This window comes from Homalodisca vitripennis, chromosome 3 (assembly GCF_021130785.1).
Source record: "Homalodisca vitripennis isolate AUS2020 chromosome 3, UT_GWSS_2.1, whole genome shotgun sequence".
NCBI classification, from domain to species: Eukaryota; Metazoa; Arthropoda; class Insecta; order Hemiptera; family Cicadellidae; genus Homalodisca; species Homalodisca vitripennis.
Window position 1 is genome coordinate 5,238,096 of NC_060209.1, and position 24,615 is coordinate 5,262,710.

At 37.4% G+C, this 24,615-nt stretch overlaps 1 protein-coding gene across 4 annotated transcripts in view; it reads left to right on the top strand.

Annotated features, from left to right (window-relative positions):
- Positions 1 to 24,615, top strand: part of LOC124356546 — a 290,056-nt gene that overhangs the window by 199,888 nt on the left and 65,553 nt on the right. For 3 of the 4 annotated variants that reach the window (XM_046807610.1, XM_046807611.1, XM_046807609.1), the window contains 2 exons: positions 4,138 to 4,245; positions 8,664 to 8,780. In XM_046807610.1, the coding sequence (XP_046663566.1) occupies positions 4,138 to 4,245; positions 8,664 to 8,780 (225 nt within the window). The remainder of the gene's footprint in view (positions 1 to 4,137; positions 4,246 to 8,663; positions 8,781 to 24,615) is intronic. The other variant, XM_046807613.1, reaches the window with a different exon arrangement.

The window sequence follows — 24,615 nt, forward strand, 5'->3', positions numbered from 1 at the left end:
TACATACCACAAAATACACGATACATACTACACACTGAACACTATACACAACACACTCCATACTACACACTATACACTACACACTCCATACTACACACTATACACTACACACTCCATACTACACACTATACACTACACACTCCATACTACACACTATACACTACACACTCCATATATTACACACTATACACTACACACTCCATACTACACACTATACACTACACACTCCATACTACACACACTATACACTACACCACTCCATACTACACACTATACACGATACACACTCCATACTGACACACTATACACAACACACTCCATACTACACACTATACACTACACACTCCATACTACACACTATACACTACATACCACAAAATACACGATACATACTACACACTGAACACTATACACAACACGCTACATACTACACACTGAACACTATACGCAACACGTTACATACTACACACTATACACAACACACTCCATACTACACACTATACACTACACACTCCATACTACACACTATACACTACACACTCCATACTACACACTATACACTACATACCACAAAATACACGATACATACTACACACTGAACACTATACACAACACGCTACATAATACACACTATACACTACACACTACAAACTATACACTACACTATATACTACATACTATATACTACATACTATAGACTACATACTATACACTACATACCACACTACAAACTATACACTACACACTATACACTTTACAATACACACTACACACTACAAACTACCCACTACATACTACACACTATACACTATGTTTTAGTTGGATAGATTAATATACATGAAGTTTTTTACAATACACAATATACGTCTGAATTGTTCTGTCAGTTTCTGGACTAGCATTACAAACGTCAACTTCAACTAATCGATATTTCAGTAGTTTTTCAAATTCACTTTGATGCGGGAGCATAAATTATCTTCGTTTGCTCGATATATTCTTTATCTGTTCATGGTCTACAGGGTAACTGTTTAAGAAAGTCATACCAAAGTTTAACTAGGGCTTGTTTGGTATTGCACATTATCGTAAGCCGCAGTGAGTTTTTGTAACTTTAACGTGTAACTTTAGATTTATTCATCATAGATCTGAAACTATCTGTTTAGTTTTTAACTTTATCGGCTAAAAACGTGCACTTTGTTTACTCTTTTTAAATTTCTTTTGAATTTTTAGAATAAATAAACAAATATTTCTGCGTTCACGTCCCAATTACATGTTATCACCGGAGACGAACATTTTTGGACCGATAACCGAACTTATCCTGTGAAACAGATGTTCCATCTGTAGAGTTGTAAATAATAACACAAGGTGAAGTGGCTATATAATAACTAATCCTGCTCACCTCCCTAACCTCCTAGATCTTAATGATCGGAATTTGAAGACAATCGAAGATGGTCGTCGGATGACGCCTTTCAGTCGTCGTCGCGGGCAACAGTAATGCCAACTGTCCAGATATATCTGGCCCTGCCCGTCGCTGGTAGCGAGGTGGTTGACCCGGGTACCACTACAACATCTACAGGTGTACAGTAGAGTCAGCTGTTCTTGTAGTCGGGACTGGCTTGTCACGTGACTCCAGTTGCTGCCCTCGTCCACTCTTCCGTTGTAAATACTATCAAACTCTCTGTACGTGCCGAGGATAGTTTCTAAAGTGTACAATACCTACTAGCAATATGAGCCGCGGCCACACTGATGTACATTGATGTACACGTCCAGTGAAACATTGCTATATGCGTAGGATTATTTAAAAAATCAGTATATTATTATATTGGACTGGAAGATTTGATTCGGAGACACTGTAACCAATCACAAGATTGGAAAACTACGTTGCGTAATTTTAGATCCTTGTTCGTCAAATTATCGTTATACTCATAGAAAAAATGTGTATTAAAATGTTATGAATAAAATAACTCTTAAGTAATAAAATATTCAACTAAAATTTAAAATATTTTGTTGGATGGTTTATATTAATTTTTAATTAATTTCCTTCAGTTTATTAATTGACATAATAAGTTAATTGCAGAATTCATTACTAAAATATATGTAGTTAATTTAAATTCCATAACTAAACTTATAGTTATGTAATTTTGATAAATCAGTACATTTTAATATAAGATTTCCTACAGCGCCTGCATTATTTAAATACGTTACAAGTATTGCCGAGTAGAAGTGAGATTGCAGCTTCGTGATTGAAGGCGTCTCTGTCGACATGAGAGAATTACTGATCACCGTTTCAAGTTTTCGTCGTGATTTGTTTGAGATCTATCTCATTACCGAATGAATTGTGTACTTGTTATAAATATGGAATGGGATATTTTATACATTTTAATGGTGAGGATTTCGAGGTCGAATTAAAAAAGTGCTTTTAGTACCAAATGTAATCGCAAGATATTGCAGTCAGATTTTAAATGAATAATTTAAAACACTCTGTATGCACAAACTTAACATTGGGACTGCAAATAGTTGGGGGAGGGGGCAGTGTTAGATCGCTGTAATGGTTGTACAGTTCTGTGTGGCAGTCTACTGTTGTTCATGCTCTCAACTTTGATATACAGGTATCATCTGGAATTGTCAGTGCCGTATCCGAGGTGTGTTTAATGAAAGAAGGTGCCCCAGACCCTGGCACCAAGGTCACCTCAGGGTCAACAACGGTCACCTGACACTGTAGCCTGGGCATTGCCGGGTTACACGGGGAGGAAATAGATACAGTAGGCTACGTGTAGACTCGTAACTGTTTTTGTAGCATTGCGATCTCCTTTTATCGTGTTGCACACATCCTGCTACGAATTAGACTAAGCATATATATATGACTGGTGCACATAAACACATCACACTACGCCTGCTATGTGAGTTAATATCGACCATTTAAGTAAATTACGTCATTAATTAGACATTTTACAGCAAGACAGAAAGTTAAAACTAGGCTCATCGCTGACACAGTACAATTATTATTCAGGAAACACTGTACATATTAGCAATAATACAACTTAATTTGTATTTCTTCTGTCCATATATAGTGTTATAACGTAATAAACCGTACGACTTTACGCTTTTTGATATTTATATAAACAAATTATCGCTTAATGTTGGAATTTAGTGCACCTCAAACAAAAATTACAGCATTTGCTTAATGGCACAACATATAGTCTCACCTGTGAATTCACCATAAACACCGAGGAGGCTCGGAGAACAGCCACGACGTAAAGAAAGCACGGGAACAGTTTCTGTCTGAAATGTGTTTTCCATCTTATTCTGTACGTTCCGTTTTATTTTCACTGTAATATATTTTTTATATTATAATTATTTAAAATTTATGGATCTGTAACCTAAATTGTAGATTTGAAGTATTAGACTTTTGTGTTTGTGAGCTTTCTCTGAAAAGGGATAGTTATACATTGGAACCTCGACCTTTTTTAAACCAAGTGGATGAATTTATAGACCTGGACTGTAAGCATTGAATAATTCACACTTATCTCACGTGGAACACATAACTCTCAGGCTACACCAGTGGGTGCACCGTAGCCTGGGGGAGAAACGCACAAGCCGCGGGCAACACCTAGTATAAGGAATGCCCAAATGTTGTTTAAACCTGTGATTTTCTGTATCATATTGTGTTTTATTTTTACTTTGTAAAACTAAACAACTATATAAACATTGTTAGTAATATTATGTCATATTTCAGATTGATATTCTGTAACCTAGATGTTTCCATAGATTTACTTCTTGTGTTTTTCAGCCTTGCCGTATTAAGAGTCGACCACTCCTGAGAACAATGTTACATCTCGTGCAGTTTGGTATCCGTATTTTTGAGCATAGCGTTATGGGAGATGCCTCATTTAAATTATAATAAAATATAAATTCAAACTCCATTATCGTTTCTAAAGTGTATACATTTTGAGCATTGAAAACCCACTAATGTCGAATAATTGTGTAAAAGTCTATGTTTTAATATGTATTAATTGTTTAAAATGAGAACATTTTATAATTATAAGTACAATGTTTCTATATTGACAACATAAACTGTCTCGAACTCAGTGTAAACACTGTAAAGGAACGTACAAATACCAATGATGTGTAATCTGTGTGCAGGAGGCAGCAAGAAGCGAGATGGCATCCGCTCCACCTCTCCTCAGAGCGACGGTTCCGCCCCCGGGCGTCCTCACACTCAGACTCTGCCCCCCAGGCTACTTCCACCTCGTGAGTACCGTACAGAGATATCTCCATGTCCATCTCACACTAAACTATAGTTTACAACAACGACAATACAAGAACGTTAACCTTAAACATATTAATCGTAATAAGTTTTATAATGTACGAGAGTACTTGAATCTTTAAGTACTAACATATAACAAATGCATAAAATTAGTGGATATGTTTTAAAAACTATGGAAATAAACATTTTATTCCTGAATAAACAACTTTGGTGCCTGCAAGAAACTCAACGGTCATTGTTGCAACATTATCTGTGCTCCTAGAGTACAAATCTCATTAATCACATTTGAATATTTTTTTAAATTATCTTACAAGTAAATTTGGTCAGTGGATGTACTGTATGGTATTATGTAATGTATATTTCGATTATGTTGAAACTGTATGTGGCGCCTGAATTGTGCTGTCAGGCAATATAGGTACAGTTCCGAAGTGCACACCTGGTGTTCTAAGAAATGCAGGCGTTTATGAACAACAGTACTTAATCCTGCAATATTGCCCTTCTTATAATATTTAAAATGTGTAAGTAATTTAAATTACAGCAATTTTCATACTATTCGTATTTTAATATTTCTGAACGGTCATCAATAACATTATAGAGTACCAACCTTTTTAGAATTATTTCTAAAATATAGTGATAATAATACAGAATTTGAAACTTTTTATTACATTTTCCCATTGTTTGAATATTCTGTGTAAGATTAGGTTTTGAAGGATTTAAGTTTTAAATAACACACTACTAGTTTTTTTGAAAACATTTATACTTTAGCTCTCCTTGAATAAAGGTGAACTTATTGTTTGTTTGTGACAATTATTTAAATACAATAGCCTATTAATTATTGTTAAAATAGTATACGAAACACTGAATAGTATAAACTAAATACACAAATTGTAACCAAATACTTTCATACATACTAAGGCGTAAGAGATATTTTACTTTGACACGTAATGTTAACTGAATCTCAACATGTCACCTGTTTTACATTCTTCTTTCTGACTTCTTTCAAAATATAAACCTACAATAATTAATGAGTTTTGTATTGTTTACGGCTTCTGTATGGTTTCTGCCTGAGAGTTGGAAAGAGAATATATTAAAGCAATAGTACTAAACCTATTACTACGTTATAAGTATTTTCTCACGATCTGATTATTTGTAATGCTAAAAACAATGTTCTTTGTGGTGTATTATGTGTGGGAAATACAACAGAAGCAGCGGTTTAACAGTTTATTGTAGGAGATGAATATTTGTCATGTTAATGAGTGTGATAACATCCGTGTTAAAAGTTACAAAAAGGTCATATAAAATTTGATACATTCTTGCTATTTTCATTTAAACATATAATGCAGTATACGGTTAATTACAAAACATTTTGTAACATAGTCACATAACCCTGCAGTTGTCACTTCTGACTGGTTTATACCTTCCAGTTAAACCCACACTGAGCACAACTAAAACCGATGTGTCAGTAAAATCTGGGAAACTTTATGGATGTCCATGAGCAACATATCTATCAGTGACCGCAAATGTCGAGATTCTGAGGTGCAAGGGTAATTCGACAGGTCTAGTCTACTGGGGGAGTTCCCTAAGAGTCAAAGGTTGTTACTAGCCTAGACATAGGGCGTGCCACCCCCTGCCTGCTTTGACTGGCGAGGCCGGTTCAAGCTGGCTTCTCCTTGTTCCCAGGCTCGTCCACGATTTGTGATTAGTGCCCTAAAGTCTTCCTCGTGAATCTCGACAGGAGGCGGCCCCTACCCCCAACCTTACCTATCCAGAATATCCTGAAGCAGCGCAAAGGTCCTTATAAGTATGTGCAATTTCTAAGCTTCTTGTTCTAACCACTACTCACATTCATCGGTTTACTTTTCGTACTGGAAAGCGGTTTAGTTTTGTAACTAAGTAATTTCGTTGGTCGGTAATTATAATAAAAGGTATTGCGTTATTGTTGCCTGCAATCGGTCTAGACTCTAGAGACTCAATTTAACCAGTGGACGTGGTTTGTCTCTACTTTAATTTCTCTTAAAGCTTTCGCTCGCCGTTGCACTTTTAATTAACGGGACCGGTTCATCGTTTAATTGCGCGGCGCGGTGCGGCGGAACCGGTTGAAGTTATACGGTTCAAGAAGCTCTCTCCATCCATCATAACTGCAGGCCTGTTTAGTTTTAGTCCGTTATTGTTGACACTGCGTTCACTGCACAAATATTTATTGATGGCCTTTGTACCCAATTTTAATAAAATACTGCGTACGATATCTCAAACTTGATTCCATCTGGATGTCGTTTTGCTGAACATCAGTACTTCTTAGTGTACGTGAATTAAACAAGGTTTTAACCATTTTTATCTCAAAAATTTAGGCTAGAGATTAATTTTTTATACTGGTTATTATTAAATGAGCTATCAAATTATTGGCATCGGTGTCTATAACGGTTGTGTACATACTCGTAGTTTCATTTAAGATGGTTTATAATATAAATGTACTTATACATGAGTAATAAATATAGGAAAAATTTGAAGGTGTTATGTGTCGGCGGAAAATTTACGAACTCAGGGAAGCCAGTTTTTAAACTAATTCTTTTTTACCATCATATTTGTATAAATTATTAAAGTAAATCAATTCGAATATAATATAGACCTGTTTCATTGTCGTCCTTATCTTTTCCACTCGGAGCTAACAACTGCACCGTTTTCACATTTTCCACCTCGGTGTAGTGTGTCAGCCTGTCTTTATCATTATGACGGTACTTTCTCTCTCTCTCAAACTTCGAACAACACTTACCCTATACTGGAGCTGGATCGATATAATAACACGGATATGTGGTTTGTGTTGTCGCTTTCAGACAGTTATACTCGTATATGTGAGCTAGCACTTTATTCGGCCGACCCCCTCTCGTGTACTTACTTGTTCGGTGTGTCTGATCTACAACTGTCACCTAGCTATGGATGGTAATACTTTCAAAATTGTCGAACTCTTATCATTTTGAAAATGTACAAGATATAACCATCATTAGATCATATAACTATAAACATATCTTAATATATAACGACGTTTCTAAAACTTTGGATCTGTTATGACTACAATTATATGGATATGTATGTAAACATATTCATTTGTGATTCAATGCTATTATCTATCTAACTACATACTTGTATTTCCGCTGTGCTGTTGTAAACTGTTCGAAGTTGGCTTCTGTGTTGAACCTCACGAGATCTTGAGATACAATAATTTGTTTTCTAAAATTTGAACGGCAGACATTTTGAAACCTTAGAGGATTTGATGAATAGCCGAAATAAAAGTGGCCGACATTTCGGAACCTTCTTCCTATTGGAGATTCGCTAACGATCTTATTGAAACCATTTGTAAATAATGTTTGTAGCAATTATGTCTGAATATATTAATCGCAGTAGGCTGATCGAGTGTTCAGTCGCATTGGCGCTATGTTTTTGTGTACTTCTCGTGATATGTACTGTAAACAGTCGAGATAACAACCTTTCACAAAATTAACATTTAGGCCTACTCTAAAATACATATAAGAAGATTCGGTGTGTTGTATGAGGAAAGGAGATTAGAAAACACAGTATGACGTTTGAACTTTGTGATTTCCTGGATTCGTTCTAAGGGACAAGGACAATTTAGATGTCAGCAATGTCTTTCGGAATATTGTTAGTATCATTCGTAACTGTAATCCTATTTTAGAAACTGAACGTGTCTTTTGCATTAGCGGGATTTCCTTATAGCTTAAAACCAATACATTTCAATTGTTCTTTAAACTATTAAACTAAAAATGGTTATTTTGATTAAGGTTCTATTTAAAGTAATGTATTTAATCGCTTTGTAATATTTTTGTTAAACCATTTTAGAGTAAAGATAACGTACCTGTAGCTATGGTGGGAAGGGTTCTTGTAATCTGTATAGTTTGTTCAGCTCCATTCCATTTTAGAGTCGCACTGAGGCCCAAACTTATCCTTATTGTTTTGAATCTGCGTTTTATCAACGTTTTGTAAAAGAAAAATTAAGTTTTTATTATTAAACTGGCTTACGAAACAACCCAATTCTTTAAAATAAAAATGTTTAGAATCGAACCTGTGATCCTCGGTTTTAGTTATACCTCGGAGTTTTACTGTTAGACTTTTTGCTTTTTATTGGGGGAGAGGTGGTATCCTAAGTTCAATTAATCTTTTTTCCCGTCAACAACTATATTCGTATGTGAGTAGCTTAGTAATTTTTTAACAAAACAAAAAATAGTGGACATTTTTAAGGTTAAGTGCTTAAGTGCTAACCATCACATTAATATTAAAACGTTTTTGTTAATTTGTTTTGTTTTCTTTTTGTTTGTCGCCATGTTTGCACCTTTGTTTTCAGCTGTCGACCTTTTATTTAGTTAACTGAGTTGTGCGCTCCGGCCCGCAGGTACCGCTGTTCGAACACTTCAAAGGATCGCTGAGGGTTGTTCGAAACCGGCGTTGTTCGAGGCGGAACCGCTGAAGCGCGGAGTCACTTCTGTGTACTCGCTGAGCAGCCATATCGGTGTGTAGCCAGTCCACTGTACCTCGAGTGTAGAGTGTAGAGTGTAGCGTGTAGCGTGGTGGAGGACTCTAGTGGAGTTTGTGTCACTTAGACTTTAGTGTTGTGTCTGCACTTGTCTCTCGTCCGGGTGTTCTGGTGACGTCTGCGTGCTTTGTTTGTGGCATAAGGTGGCAGTATTTTGTGATTTATTTTGTTCTTGTTAATTTTGTTTTGCAGACAATTAAACCATGGCGACACATCGCAGGAGGCCTACTTCAGTCAGTTCACTCAGAAGTCTTGTGTGAGTGAGAATGGAATTTGTACAACATTGTGCTGTCTTGTGCATAACATTGCACTGCTGAATGTTACTAGGCGGAAATACATTGAATTAGTTACATCTGAACGTCGTAAAAAGAAGGTGAAATACTTATAGCCACTTTTATATGTTACAAATATGTGCTACTTGAGGTCAACAATAAATCACACTGACACCTGTCAATAACAATGACAGAGCCGGTGATTTTATAAATATTGCAAACTTGTGTTTCTCCACGGAGTAAATCGTATTAACAAGTTGCATTTCTAGAAGAACGGGTTAACAGACAGTCGCAGTCGGCGAGATCAGTCAGTGTAGCTGTTGTAGTCGGCCCTGACCGAACTGCAGAGAGGGGAGAGAGTAGATCAGCTGATAAAGGTTAACTTTGCATTCCAGAACCAACTATGTGAACAATGTCTCTGGAAGTATTGCGACCCAGTAACCTCTGCAGACCCGTTGTTAAGTTAATGATACTCACTCACTCAATATACAACTAGAAATAAACTTTACGGCATTTCCCTAAAATACTATTTAAAGGATAGTTTAATAGCAAAGTGAATGAATGCGAGGAAAACTTCAATATGTCTAACGACAACAGGAAGAGTGTTGCCTTTCTATAATCTTGATGTAAAGTAGCCGATTCAAATTGGCCATGGGCACGTTTACTATGAAAACAAAGCTCACCCACTCCATATCGAAAGGACAAAGATATTACTCAAATCTCCAACAACAACTCCGCAAGGTAAAGGCCACAAAAGCTTGAACGTTGCACTCGTCGCTACATTGAATACTATTGCAGGTGAAATTGAATACAATAATATTTTCACTATCATAGTCGTAAAAAATAAAGTTAAATACAAGTTGTACACATATGACTAAAACAGTCCTTCCTGCTGGGGAAGAAGTAGATAGAAATAGATTCTGTTTGTGTTATATCTGCGACGATCTGACGATCTATTCTGCAGTCACAGACACAACGAAGCGGATATAAGTTGGCGAGATCAATCCACGCTAACACCTGTCCTTGATTGTGGTCGTTTTCTCAATGATGGAACGACTTACTGGAAGACGACGTGTAATAACTTCTCGGAAATACCTAATTCTTTAGCTAGAACTTTGTCTTCCTTTCGAACCTAACAACTCAAAATCGTGGCCTTCTTTTTTATGATTAATAAGTGTCTATTAACAATAACACGTAACTTCGTCAAACAATTCAAAAAGTAGTCACCGCTACTGTAGTTTCGACTCCTAGGCGTCAGTAAGTATTAAAAGCGAGAATTATCCATCTGGAGTCGTCATGCTTTAAAATGTACACAGCACAAAACACGGTGAATAAATAAATAACGGAACACACATTTGACACTATCACTGTTTATCATGACCCGAGATCGTAGCCGGCAGAAGACGAGACAACTGATTCCAGTTCCCGTGATTAAAATAATAATGTGTCGATGGAAATAAGAAAACGACTGCGTTGTCGCTACAATTTTCCACAACTCGCTTCCTTGTGGAGACAGACAGACACTGATGTGCAATTTTTACTGACTACGGCTTCCTCTAAGTATGATTGCCTAGGAGTCTGGTCACTTTCAGATGTTACAATGCAAGCAACGATAGTGTTGTAGCCGACATCATAACTGTTGTGACGAACCTGCCGAGGTTAAATACTATATTTTAGTTGTTCTGGACACAACATTACAACTCGTGTCACCAGAGGTAATGTGACACTCGGTTAGGGAAAGTACAAGTAAACTGTTTACAATTTGCGGAACGACAAATGAGGTCAACCACAGTGTGGGGGGCGCCTGGATTTATCTGCGGAAGCACTAATGCTTCTGTCAGGCCATTCAGGCAACAGAGATAACGTGTTGAGTTGCTCACACAAACAGATAATATTTTAAAACGCTATTTACACACCTCAACCTGAGTGCGATCATGTATTTACCTGTTGAGCGTTGATCTCCTCCTCTCGGAGCGATCGGGGCCGTATCCGCTTCACGTTTATGTCCGCGTCCAATCTTAATCGATGGCAAACCAATTAACCTCCGTTTATAGCTACTGATTATCTTGAGTAAGAACAATCTAGCTGTTACGACTATTTTAAATCGTATCTCCTCTTCATTTTTTGTTGTATAATTTCGAAACAAATTTAAACAACTCTTGTTTATAAAAAAAAAGGATATATACAGAGTGTTGTATAAATTGTATGCACACTGAAGGGATCTTGGAAACTATAAGAGGTACAGCAAACATTGAATGGACAAAGTTGTACGTAAATAACAAGACCAACAAATTATTCTGGTTAAGTTAACTGTTGGTTGTACTTTTAACTCGCTGCGCTCAAAAACTGTTTTAGTCCAGATTTTCAAACTGTAACACAGTCTTATTAGTCCTACCTATAGAGTAAACTAAGTTACATTAAACATTTAATTCGATTGTTTAACTATTTTTAGATGATAATTTGTATTTAGTATTAAAATATTATACTATTTGATGTCATCATGCTATTGTGCTAATCAATCAGAAACATGCCAGTAACAGCCATTATTAGAGTGACGTCGTCATATAATTTTTATGCTTCACAAAACAGCTGATTCCAACACTATGTGCATTGGAATGTGAGTAAGGTTTACCAACCATCTGAGTAGTATAATGAAAATCCCCTTCAAACAACCATAAGGAAAACCATAAGAAAAGTATAACAAATTGACTTTTTGAAATCGGCGAAAAATCTACTTTTTAAGTATAAATGGGTCGTTGCATTAAAAACAGTGTTGTTTTGGACCCTACACTTTGCTCGTCTTGAACATTTTAAGGAAGGAATACGAGGCTTAGTTTATCGTTTATGTAATGTGCGGAACAACGCTCAAGGGGGTGTCAATAACATCTAACTCCACCCCCGGGTCGTATTCGCGTCAATACATTTACCGATAATTAAACATGGGTTTAGGCCGAATGCAACCATTCATATAGAATAGAGAGGATACCGTAAATATTTTTTTAAAACAACTTGTGAATACTTAATTTAACGATGTTGATTATCTTGATCAGTGAAATTCGGCAGAAATGAAACAGTTTGAATCACCCTATACAATATTGTGGCCATTACAAATGGTTTTATATATTTGATTCTACATAAATACATTTTTACAAGGACTTTAGATATTCGAAGCTGAATTGTGTTCCTGAGTTATAAACATTGTCACATACTTTTCACATAAAATGTGTTGCGTGGCCGACTTTGTACGCCGTGTTTTCATCAACTCAGAATAGCCACCATTTTTAATGTATCCGAACATAATTGTTCTAGTACAATTTGTTATTCTTCCGATTTATCGTTTAATAATAACATTTTCAAATGAGGCATTATTTACCATTTATTCTTTGTAAAATTCGTAACTTCCTTTTTATCACTGTTTTCCCTTTCTCCTGTGTTAGAAAAGATCTGCGGACTAAACAAAAAGAATAAAATGTCTACCATTGTGTATAATTTATAAATATTTGATGATACCATAGTTATCTGTGTATATCGTGTAAACATGGCTGAGCATTAGAGTAAAGCGACGTGTTCAGTAACTGTTACAGAACAGCAGCGAGGGCAGTCTGACCTTCACTTGATAACGTAATGTTTACAGAATCTGACCCAATGTCGACGATATCGGGTTCATCGTCACCGGATATGGAAGAGGCGGTAATACCGACTAGCGTCATGAACACGATTAGTACAAGTCCTACTCATACACTCTTTATCTTAAGTGACTACTTCTTGAATGTATATTTTGCACGGGAAAACTTTCGTTTCGCGTCATGCGTGTTTATGTTTGTTCACATGCTTTCAAAGTAGAATGACAGCTTTACTGAAACGTAAACAAACCGTTTTATTAACACTTGATATGAACTAATAAAAGTTCACATTAACGAAAAATCCGTAAAGATAGATTAAAAGGGAAATATAAACCCCAATAACATACAACATTGTATATGGTAAGGAAAATAACGAAACACTTCTCTAAGCTAGTAGTGTCTTACAATGATTTGTTCTCTAACTGTTCGATCAGTTTACTCATATTATTATTGACTTAAATGTCCGATTTGTCGCATCGTCTGGATCTATATTCATCCTTCTGCAGACTTTCCAGATTTGGACATCGCATAATGATATATAAATCCCAGCATACCAGCATAGACTACACACAGGTTTATCATTATTTGGTTCTCTCATTAATAGTTTGGTCAGAATCGCTGTAAACATTTCAGTTCGTGAAAAAATATTTTTAAGTCACTGATTTATATATCGTGTATAGTGGTAACTTCTTGTGAATGTGTTGATGTACGCGCATTTGACTTATCGTAAGCGCGGGATGTTGCACATACGTACACTTACAATTTTTTCACTGCAATAATTGGCATTCAAATGTTATTATGGTTCAAAACTACATTCAAGCCATGCAGGGAGCCTGTGCTGTATCTCAATTAAGTATAGCATTGTGCAGTACAAGTATGTTTGAATGTGTTAAGCCTGAAAACACGTTCAAGCCATATTTTTCGATAGTATGTAATTATTATTGTATAATATTACTACTTTTACTGTTGTTAGTAAATTAACCGTATATCACTTCCTACTGTTTTTATTCCGCGCCAGATTCGACAGAAGGCCTGAAAACTGCTGCCTAATTTGGTAGGTTTACCGCACAAGGCTGATCACCTACCTTGGATGTCCAGAAATCGGCCAAATCCAAGTCGTTGCCTTGTGGATAGAAAAGTTATAAGTACATAGCTGTGCAGTAATAAGACAGGGTGCTTATAAATTAGGCATTAAACTTCACCAGATGATTTTATAGTCAAAATAAGTGTACAAAAAATGTCATATAAGGAGTCTTGTCTGTCTTTATTGTGGGTTTCTTGAATCATTCGTAGCTATAAAACTGTACACCGTATGTTATGTTAGCTCCGTATGTTATAGCAAACTGTTCACCGCTTTGTAGCTACGTATGTTATAGCAAACTGTACACCGTATGTTATGTTAGCTACGTATGTTATAGCAAACTGTACACCGCTTTGTAGCTACGTATGTTATAGCAAACTGTACACCGTATGTTATGTTAGCTACGAATGTTATAGCAAACTGTACACAGCTTTATAGCTACGTATGTTATAGCAAACTGTACACGGTATGTTATGTTAGCTACGTATGTTATAGCAAACTGTACACCGCTTTATAGCTACGTATGTTATAGCAAACTGTACACCGCTTCATAGCTACGTATGTTATAGCAAACTGTACACCGCTTCATAGCTACGTATGTTATAGCAAACTGTACACCGCTTCATAGCTACGAATGTTATAGAAAACTGTACACCGCTTCATAGCTACGTATGTTATAGCAAACTGTACACCGCTTCATAGCTACGTATGTTATAGCAAACTGTACACCGCTTCATAGCTACGTATGTTATAGCAAACTGTACACCGCTTCATAGCTACGTATGTTATAGCAAACTGTACACCGCTTCATAGCTACGTATGTTATAGCAAACTGTACACCGCTTCATAGCTACGTATGTTATAGCAAACTGTACACCGCTTCATAGCTACGTATGTTATAGCAAACTGTACACAGCTTCATAGCTACGTATGTTATAGCAAACTGTACACCGCTTCATAGCTACGTATGTTATAGCAAACTGTACACAGCTTTCATAGCTAGTATGTTATAGCAAACTGTACACAGCTTTATAGCTAGTATGTTATAGCAAACTGTACACGGTATGTTATGTTAGCTACGTATGTTATAGCAAACTGTACACCGCTTATAGCTACGTATGTTATAGCAAACTGTACACCGCTTTATAGCTACGTATGTTATAGCAAACTGTACACCGCTTCATAGCTACGTATGTTTTAGCAAACTGTACACCGCTTCATAGCTACGTATGTTATAGCAAACTGTACACCGCTTCATAGCTACGTATGTTATAGCAAACTGTACACCGCTTCATAGCTACGTATGTTATAGCAAACTGTACACCGCTTCATAGCTACGTATGTTATAGCAAACTGTACACCGCTTTATAGCTACGTATGTTATAGCAAACTGTACACCGCTTCATAGCTACGTATGTTATAGCAAACTGTACACAGCTTTATAGCTACGTATGATATAGCAAACTGTACACGGTATGTTATGTTAGCTACGTATGTTATAGCAAACTGTACACCGCTTCATAGCTACGTATGTTATAGCAAACTGTACACCGCTTTATAGCTACGTATGTTATAGCAAACTGTACACCGCTTCATAGCTACGTATGTTATAGCAAACTGTACACCGCTTCATAGCTACGTATGTTATAGCAAACTGTACACCGCTTCATAGCTACGTATGTTATAGCAAACTGTACACCGCTTTATAGCTACGTATGTTATAGCAAACTGTACACCGCTTTATAGCTACGTATGTTATAGCAAACTGTACACCGCTTTATAGCTACGTATGTTATAGCAAACTGTACACCGCTTCATAGCTACGTATGTTATAGCAAACTGTACACCGCTTTATAGCTACGTATGTTATAGCAAACTGTACACCGCTTTATAGCTACGTATGTTATAGCAAACTGTACACCGCTTTATAGCTACGTATGTTATAGCAAACTGTACACCGCTTTATAGCTACGTATGTTATAGCAAACTGTGCACCGCTTCATAGCTACGTATGTTATAGCAAACTGTACACCGCTTTATAGCTACGTATGTTATAGCAAACTGTGCACCGCTTTATAGCTACGTATGTTATAGCAAACTGTACACCGCTTCATAGCTACGTATGTTATAGCAAACTGTACACCGCTTCATAGCTACGTATGTTATAGCAAACGTACACTTTTGTGTCTCAATTTTGGTCTGATTAAAATACCTTATTATGACTAAACTGGCCGATACAAAATGTCTGCAGTTTGTGCCAGAAGATATTAGAACTAAGGCATTAAAATATTAAATGCCCTTTTTGTGATTTGACAATAAATAATTAAGATGGTTTAATTTTACCGTTGAAGGAGATCGTATTTAAATTCCATTAAACGTGACTGCTCAAGAGCAGTAAAGATACATTCTCTGTGTTTCCTGTCACCCGATTATAACAAGCGGGGTGTACGTTTTTGTTATTTGGTTAGTCTGCCTGCATCTCTTGCATTTTATCGCGAAACTTGAAAAACTTACAACTACTCCATTTTTCAAACTAGAAACATTTTTGTAAGTTAGCATATGCTTTTCTTAACTCCTGTTCCACTACATTTCTTAAAACTAAAATTCGTTCAAATAATACCTACAATACGGTTCTTATAGGTTTTACTTTGTTCTTAATCAGTCTCTGTCTTTATAGTGATCTAACAATTCTGCGCCAAATTTCTTTATAGGATTTTTTTTCTTAACCCCTCATCTCATGAAAAGAAAAGCAATAAAAATTTTATGATTTTTAGTTTGTTCATACAAAAATTAAAAAAAAAACATATTCAGTGGATAGTATTATTCTGATGGTACAGAAACTCGTTTTAACTGAACCTGTTTTCTACCCGAAGGGTAGTTTTAGAGTCACGATCAGTGAAGATATTTAGAAGTATTTTGGAAATGCCACAGAAAAGTGATTGTGATGCAATTTAGATACAGAACATCTAAATTTGGAGGAAGGAAGGAAACAGTACATTATTTTAGCTGGAACTGGAAAAATTCTATCAATTCAATTCTATCAAACCTATCTGGTTAACTAGTTAGTTTCACATCCATATTGATAAACCTTTTCCAAGACTACATTATCAAGTATAGTTTATTTAGCAGTAAGTTATGACAGCTGTTTATGTATACAAGTCTAGTCTTGTAATTTTCTGCAATAAGTAAAGTTCGCGATCGCGATCTCATTGGTCGCACTGGCGCGACGGTACTACTCGTACCACAGTCAGTGGTACAGATAATTGGAGAAATCGGTTGTAAACTGTCGTATGTGGTCCCGTCAGACCAGTGCCATGTGAGGTCAGGTCGGCCGGCCCGCACAGCTGATCTGATGTAACTATCCAAACAAAAACAGTTTATCGCGAGAGAAGTGGAGAGAGAGGCTACACGGTCCCAGTCTCTACCTGCCTCGTGCGCGCGCTCGTCGCTCGCTAATCGTGTTATGACAGACTCTCGTTCGCTTCGTTGTGTTAATTTAGTTACAGTCCGGTGCTCTTTATGTGTTAACGACCGCTTTAGTTGCTCGAATATCAATTAAATGTGGTGTCAATATTCTTTTTGGTCGCGTGTTCGTTGTTGTTATTGTTGTTGTTTTGTTTAAAAGGCACATTTTTATAGAATGGTATTGCAATGTTATTGTTTGAGTGGTGTTGAACTAGAGATATTTGTTGACCTTCCAAAATTTTATATATAAATCTTATATAACGTGGTTAGAGTAGGTATTTAGTTAAAATGCCAAAATTATGTCACACGATAACTTTATTTACTATGTTTTATGTGAGATTTGAATGCGATTTGATTGAATAATTAAAATGTAAACAGATGGGTTTGAAATATTTTTTATAAAATTTACTCCAGGTCTATTGTATTTAAACTTAAAAATAAGCCCAGGTTCTAACATTTTTCATTTAATTGCTCAAATTTAGAATTTAACATCTCGTAATGTTACGGCTAACTAAATATATTTTACATTTTATCAAATGCTCAAATTGACATACTTATCTTTTCATTAAACATGTAGATCGCTCAGACTCATTAGAAAATATTGCAAATGTAAACTAAAACGAAGCACCCATGCCGTAGAACACACGGAAGGATTTAATTGGATTTCTGACATATTATTATTTTATTTCTTCATAGTAAATTGTAAAAAAATTTGATTATAGTTGCAATTTTCCCTTAAAGTATTATTCTGGTGGATTGTGGTGTACTCATCGTTTCCTCGTCTGAACATTACATTACTCCAGTGGAAGTAACTGTAAACAAGTAATTATAGTCTCGACGTTTATTATTGGCGGTTGTTTTTCAGTTGGAAATTATTAGGGATAAGGGGGACGTACTAAACTGCAAATCTTAACAAATTACAGTTTTCTCAATTTAACTGTTTGTAGTGTTTAAAACTGGATCTATTTAAAACTAAAGTACGCTGATTTTCCAAAATAAATTAATTTATCTCTCCCCTTAAATCAACTTTCCCTCGTGAGTACAGAATCTCCAGAATTTGGTGTGTTCTGTTTATTTCTAATACTGAAAAGTAAACAGGTAACGGAGTAGTAAAAATTAGCCATTACGTCATCTATTGAAAATTGCGTGCTGTTAATATTTCTATGAAAAATTGTTAATACGATCGAAGTGTTTAGATAATTCGTATAACGAAAACAATCTAAATTTGATGTATCAGTTTATATATTTAAATTCTACAATCAAATGTTATGATTATACTATAGACACAAGTAGAGTGGTGCCAGCGGTTTTATATTTTATTCTTGACATTTTCTCTTGAATGTTGTAATAAGCTTATCTGACGGTATAGTTGCCATACTCTAACACGCGTGAGATACTCGCACTGCCTTTGCCAAATCTACAAGATGGAGTTACATCGGTTCTGTATCATTCCAGTGTCGTTGGTTATCACGTTATCCCCCCTCCACTCTTAGTACAAAAAACTTTGAAATTGCTCCTAATCCTAAAGGACCTTTGCGCTGTTTCCAGAGTGACAGAATATTCTTGAGCGCCTCCTGTCAAGATCCATGAGAAAAAGTGTCTTTGGCATTACTCTTAGTCATGTCCCCTAGGAAGAAGGGGAAGTCAGCTCTGAATCACCCTCTCCAGGGGTTGGCACACCCTTATGTCTAGGCTAGCAAGAACCTTTGACACTTAGGGAACGAACCCCACCAACTCCAACAGTCATCTACCGCAGTAGACTAGACCTATCGAATTACCCTTGCACCCCAGAACCTCGACATTTGCGGTTAGTGATGTGTCGCTCCTGGACATCCGTAATGTTGCACAGATTTAAGTGACAAGTTTGTTTTTGGTTCAACTGTAAGGTATAAACCAGACAGAAGAGAACACTCCTGGGGAATTATAACCCGTTACTTGCTACTACGCACGGTTTGCTACATATATATCTTATATTGTTTAATTACATTTGAATACGTAACAGAAAGGCTGCTTAGAGTGTATGGTTTGAAAACGTAGATTAGCACGGTTAATGACACCAAATGGACCAACACATCAGTTGTACTCGTATAGGCCACATATCTCGGAATTGGCGAGGGAAAACTTGCGTATCCTGTGAGCTAGAATCATAAATCCCACCAAACAATTTGTTTAGTATGGAGAATAATATATTTTTATTTTTAAGTAAAAATAACATATTTTATCACCTTTGGCTATGTTATTAAACATACACTTTTGGAGCCTTCTTTTCCGAGAAAATAAATGTATTGAAAAACATATTAGTAATTTGTAATTACTTTTCAATGTATGTGTATTTAAAATACATCTCTATATGTGTTAATGGTACACAAAACATTGTTCAAACATTCTACCAGCTATTAATATGTGTAAAATTGAAACCCTTAAAATTAAAATTCTTTCTCAATAAACAAAAATAATCACAATATTAATCTATATATATATATATATATATATATATATATATATATATATAACCTGAATTTAGTGTAAGTTAGCCTTAGCAGCATAGAAATGCAAATCCAAATTTCCCTGTGGTTCACAAAACCCAAACTCATCAGTCAAGGCTTCCATCTGTCTTGTCTTCCCTAGGAAAATGTAATTCCCAGCTAATACTGTATTGCGCAACGATGATAGAACATCGATTTGTGCCGAAGATCGACGATCGATGTAAAATTACACGTTTATCGACGGGACCTTGACCCCTGCCTGGTAGATCGCCTCGGTGCAAGGATGTCCATCTCTGTTCCACTTGCCTTACTCGGACACCGAGGTGATCACACTCTCAGTGTGTTGAATGTAAACCGGGTACGGAATGTACACTGTGATCATTCATTGATCAACTTTTGACAGTTGATACAGTTGACAAATTGTAAATGTCGTTTAAACCAAATCTTTATAAGCTTCTGACTAACACGAGTTAGGCCAATGAACAATTTGACACATTTCCCATTGGATAAATAAATATTATGTACGTACGTTAATGAAATGTAATACAAGTTTTGTAACTATAATATAAACTTCGAATATTACAATATGCGTTTAAAATATTTCTAACACCAACTTTTGGCTGCAGGCCAGTTTCATTCTCTTCTAATCTTATTTGCAGTAGGCTTAATATCTATTGTATTTAACACTTGTACTAAATAATCCAACTAAACTTCACTCGTGCCAATAACACGGCACATAGCAAAGTTATTGAATTATAATAAAAACAAGATAAAAACTAACTAATTATTGATATATATATATTATAAATATATAAAATATCTGTTTCTCTAAAGCCAATTTAGCCGAATTTCAAAAAGAAACGGTAAAACTCGTCATTTGACATTCAAAAAATTTGAACGTTATCGATATGATAAGACAAGCAGTGAACGGCAGAGATAAACCAATAAACTCTGGCACGTCTGACCTCTTCATTGATTTTTTAGTTGTCTAGGCTTGGTGTTGACGTAGTGAAAAGCGCGGGAATTATTCATCTCTGCGCCATTTGTGTGCTTGTATCAAGCTTATTAATAGTTTTATAACTGATTGATAATTCAGATCAGTTGCATGTCTTGCACGATTAGATTGACTTTTCTAAATTAAAATTGTTAAAGGTTTTATTCCGATTGTCCCGCTAAATCTGTTTTCCAAAGTAAATATGAGGAATCACTTTACATTAAATTTAACTAAATGTTAAGTTTTTGTTTATAACACATAGCCACACCCGCTCCACATTGTCTTAACCTCTTTCTTATGATTTGTAGACTGTAGCTCAGCTTATCTTGTGTACACGAGGCTGTAGCTCCCAGCCAGGACACTCGAGCTGCAAGTAGTTCATGTACACAGAATCTGTACACAGCCGAGATCCGTCGCAAATCCTGCAGCCACTGTTCTCCGATAACACTTCCGGTCTTGTAGCACGTTCTAGTTCATGTACACAGAATCTGTACACAGCCGAGATCCGTCGCAAATCCTGCAGCCACTGTTCTCCGATAACACTTCCGGTCTTGTAGCACGTTCTAGTTCATGTACACAGAATCTGTACACAGCCGAGATCCGTCGCAAATCCTGCAGCCACTGTTCTCCGATAACACTTCCGGTCTTGTAGCACGTTCTAGTTCATGTACACAGAATCTGTACACAGCCGAGATCCGTCGCAAATCCTGCAGCCACTGTTCTCCGATAACACTTCCGGTCTTGTAGCACGTTCTAGTTCATGTACACAGAATCTGTACACAGCCGAGATCCGTCGCAAATCCTGCAGCCACTGTTCTCCGATAACACTTCCGGTCTTGTAGCACATTCTAGTTCATGTACACAGAATCTGTACACAGCCGAGATCCGTCGCAAATCCTGCAGCCACTGTTCTCCGATAACACTTCCGGTCTTGTAGCACGTTCTAGTTCATGTACACAGAATCTGTACACATCCGAGATCCGTCGCAAATCCTGCAGCCACTGTTCTCCGATAACACTTCCGGTCTTGTAGCACGTTCTAGTTCATGTACACAGAATCTGTACACAGCCGAGATCCGTCGCAAATCCTGCAGCCACTGTTCTCCGATAACACTTCCGGTCTTGTAGCACGTTCTAGTTCATGTACACAGAATCTGTACACAGCCGAGATCCGTCGCAAATCCTGCAGCCACTGTTCTCCGATAACACTTCCGGTCTTGTAGCACATTCTAGTTCATGTACACAGAATCTGTACACAGCCGAGATCCGTCGCAAATCCTGCAGCCACTGTTCTCCGATAACACTTCCGGTCTTGTAGCACGTTCTAGTTCATGTACACAGAATCTGTACACAGCCGAGATCCGTCGCAAATCCTGCAGCCACTGTTCTCCGATAACACTTCCGGTCTTGTAGCACATTCTAGTTCATGTACACAGAATCTGTACACAGCCGAGATCCGTAGCTAATCCTGCAGCCACTGTTCTCCGATAACACTTCCGGTCTTGTAGCACGTTGTAGTTCATGTACACAGAATCTGTACACAGCCGAGATCCGTACCTAATCCTGCAGCCACTGTTCTCCGATAACACTTCCGGTCTTGTAGCACGTTGTAGTTCATGTACACAGAATCTGTACACAGCCGAGATCCGTAGCTAATCCTGCAGCCACTGTTCTCCGATAACACTTCCGGTCTTGTAGCACGTTGTAGTTCATGTACACAGAATCTGTACACAGCCGAGATCCGTAGCTAATCCTGCAGCCACTGTTCTCCGATAACACTTCCGGTCTTGTAGCACGTTGTAGTTCATGTACACAGAAGTCTGTACACAGCCGAGATCCGTAGCTAATCCTGCAGCCACTGTTCTCCGATAACACTTCCGGTCTTGTAGCACGTTGTAGTTCATGTACACAGAATCTGTACACAGCCGAGATCCGTAGCTAATCCTGCAGCCACTGTTCTCCGATAACACTTCCGATAGGTTTATACTGTTGTGTGCTAGAGCCGGCAAGTTGGGAGATTCACATGTTCTACGTATGATGAGATGTTTAACATATCGATCTCCTGTTACGTAAACAGTCCGTCTCTCTGACAGGTACATGTCAGTAGGTTTATACTGTTGTGTGCTAGAGCCGGCAAGTTGGGAGATTCACATGTTCTACGTATGATGAGATGTTTAACATATCGACCTCCTGTTACGTAAACAGTCCGTCTCTCTGACAGGTACAATGTCAGTAGGTTTATACTGTTGTGTGCTAGAGCCGGCAAGTTGGGAGATTCACATGTTCTACGTATGATGAGATGTTTAACATATCGATCTCCTGTTACGTAAACAGTCCGTCTCTCTGACCGCTACATGTCAGTAGGTTTATACTGTTGTGTGCTAGAGCCGGCAAGTTGGGAGATTCACATGTTCTACGTATGATGAGATGTTTAACATATCGATCTCCTGTTACGTAAACAGTCCGTCTCTCTGACCGCTACATGTCAGTAGGTTTATACTGTTGTGTGCTAGAGCCGGCAAGTTGGGAGATTCACATGTTCTACGTATGATGAGATGTTTAACATATCGATCTCCTGTTACGTAAACAGTCCGTCTCTCTGACCGCTACATGTCAGTAGGTTTGTACTGTTGTGTGCTAGAGCCGGCAAGTTGGGAGATTCACATGTTCTACGTATGATGAGATGTTTAACATATCGATCTCCTGTTACGTAAACAGTCCGTCTCTCTGACCGCTACATGTCAGTAGGTTTGTACTGTTGTGTGCTAGAGCCGGCAAGTTGGGAGATTCACATGTTCTACGTATGATGAGATGTTTAACATATCGACCTCCTGTTACGTAAACAGTCCGTCTCTCTGACAGGTACATGTCAGTAGGTTTATACTGTTGTGTGCTAGAGCCGGCAAGCTGGGAGATTCACATGTTCTACGTATGATGAGATGTTTAACATATCGATCTCCTGTTACGTAAACAGTCCGTCTCTCTGACAGGTACATGTCAGTAGGTTTATACTGTTGTGTGCTAGAGCCGGCAAGCTGGGAGATTCACATGTTCTACGTATGATGAGATGTTTAACATATCGATCTCCTGTTACGTAAACAGTCCGTCTCTCTGACAGGTACATGTCAGTAGGTTTATACTGTTGTGTGCTAGAGCCGGCAAGCTGGGAGATTCACATGTTCTACGTATGATGAGATGTTTAACATATCGACCTCCTGTTACGTAAACAGTCCGTCTCTCTACATGTCAGTAGGTTTATACTGTTGTGTGCTAGAGCCGGCAAGCTGATGGTTCTACGTATGATGAGATGTTTAACATATCGATCTCCTGTTACGTAAACAGTCCGTCTCTCTGACCGCTACATGTCAGTAGGTTTATACTGTTGTGTGCTAGAGCCGGCAAGTTGGGAGATTCACATGTTCTACGTATGATGAGATGTTTAACATATCGATCTCCTGTTACGTAAACAGTCCGTCTCTCTGACAGGTACATGTCAGTAGGTTTATACTGTTGTGTGCTAGAGCCGGCAAGCTGGGAGATTCACATGTTCTACGTATGATGAGATGTTTAACATATCGATCTCCTGTTACGTAAACAGTCCGTCTCTCTGACAGGTACATGTCAGTAGGTTTATACTGTTGTGTGCTAGAGCCGGCAAGCTGGGAGATTCACATGTTCTACGTATGATGAGATGTTTAACATATCGATCTCCTGTTACGTAAACAGTCCGTCTCTCTGACCGCTATATGTCAGTAGGTTTATACTGTTGTGTGCTAGAGCCATCAAGTTGGGAGATTCACATGTTCTACGTATGATGAGATGTTTAACATATCGATCTCCTGTTACGTAAACAGTCCGTCTCTCTGACAGGTACATGTCAGTAGGTTTATA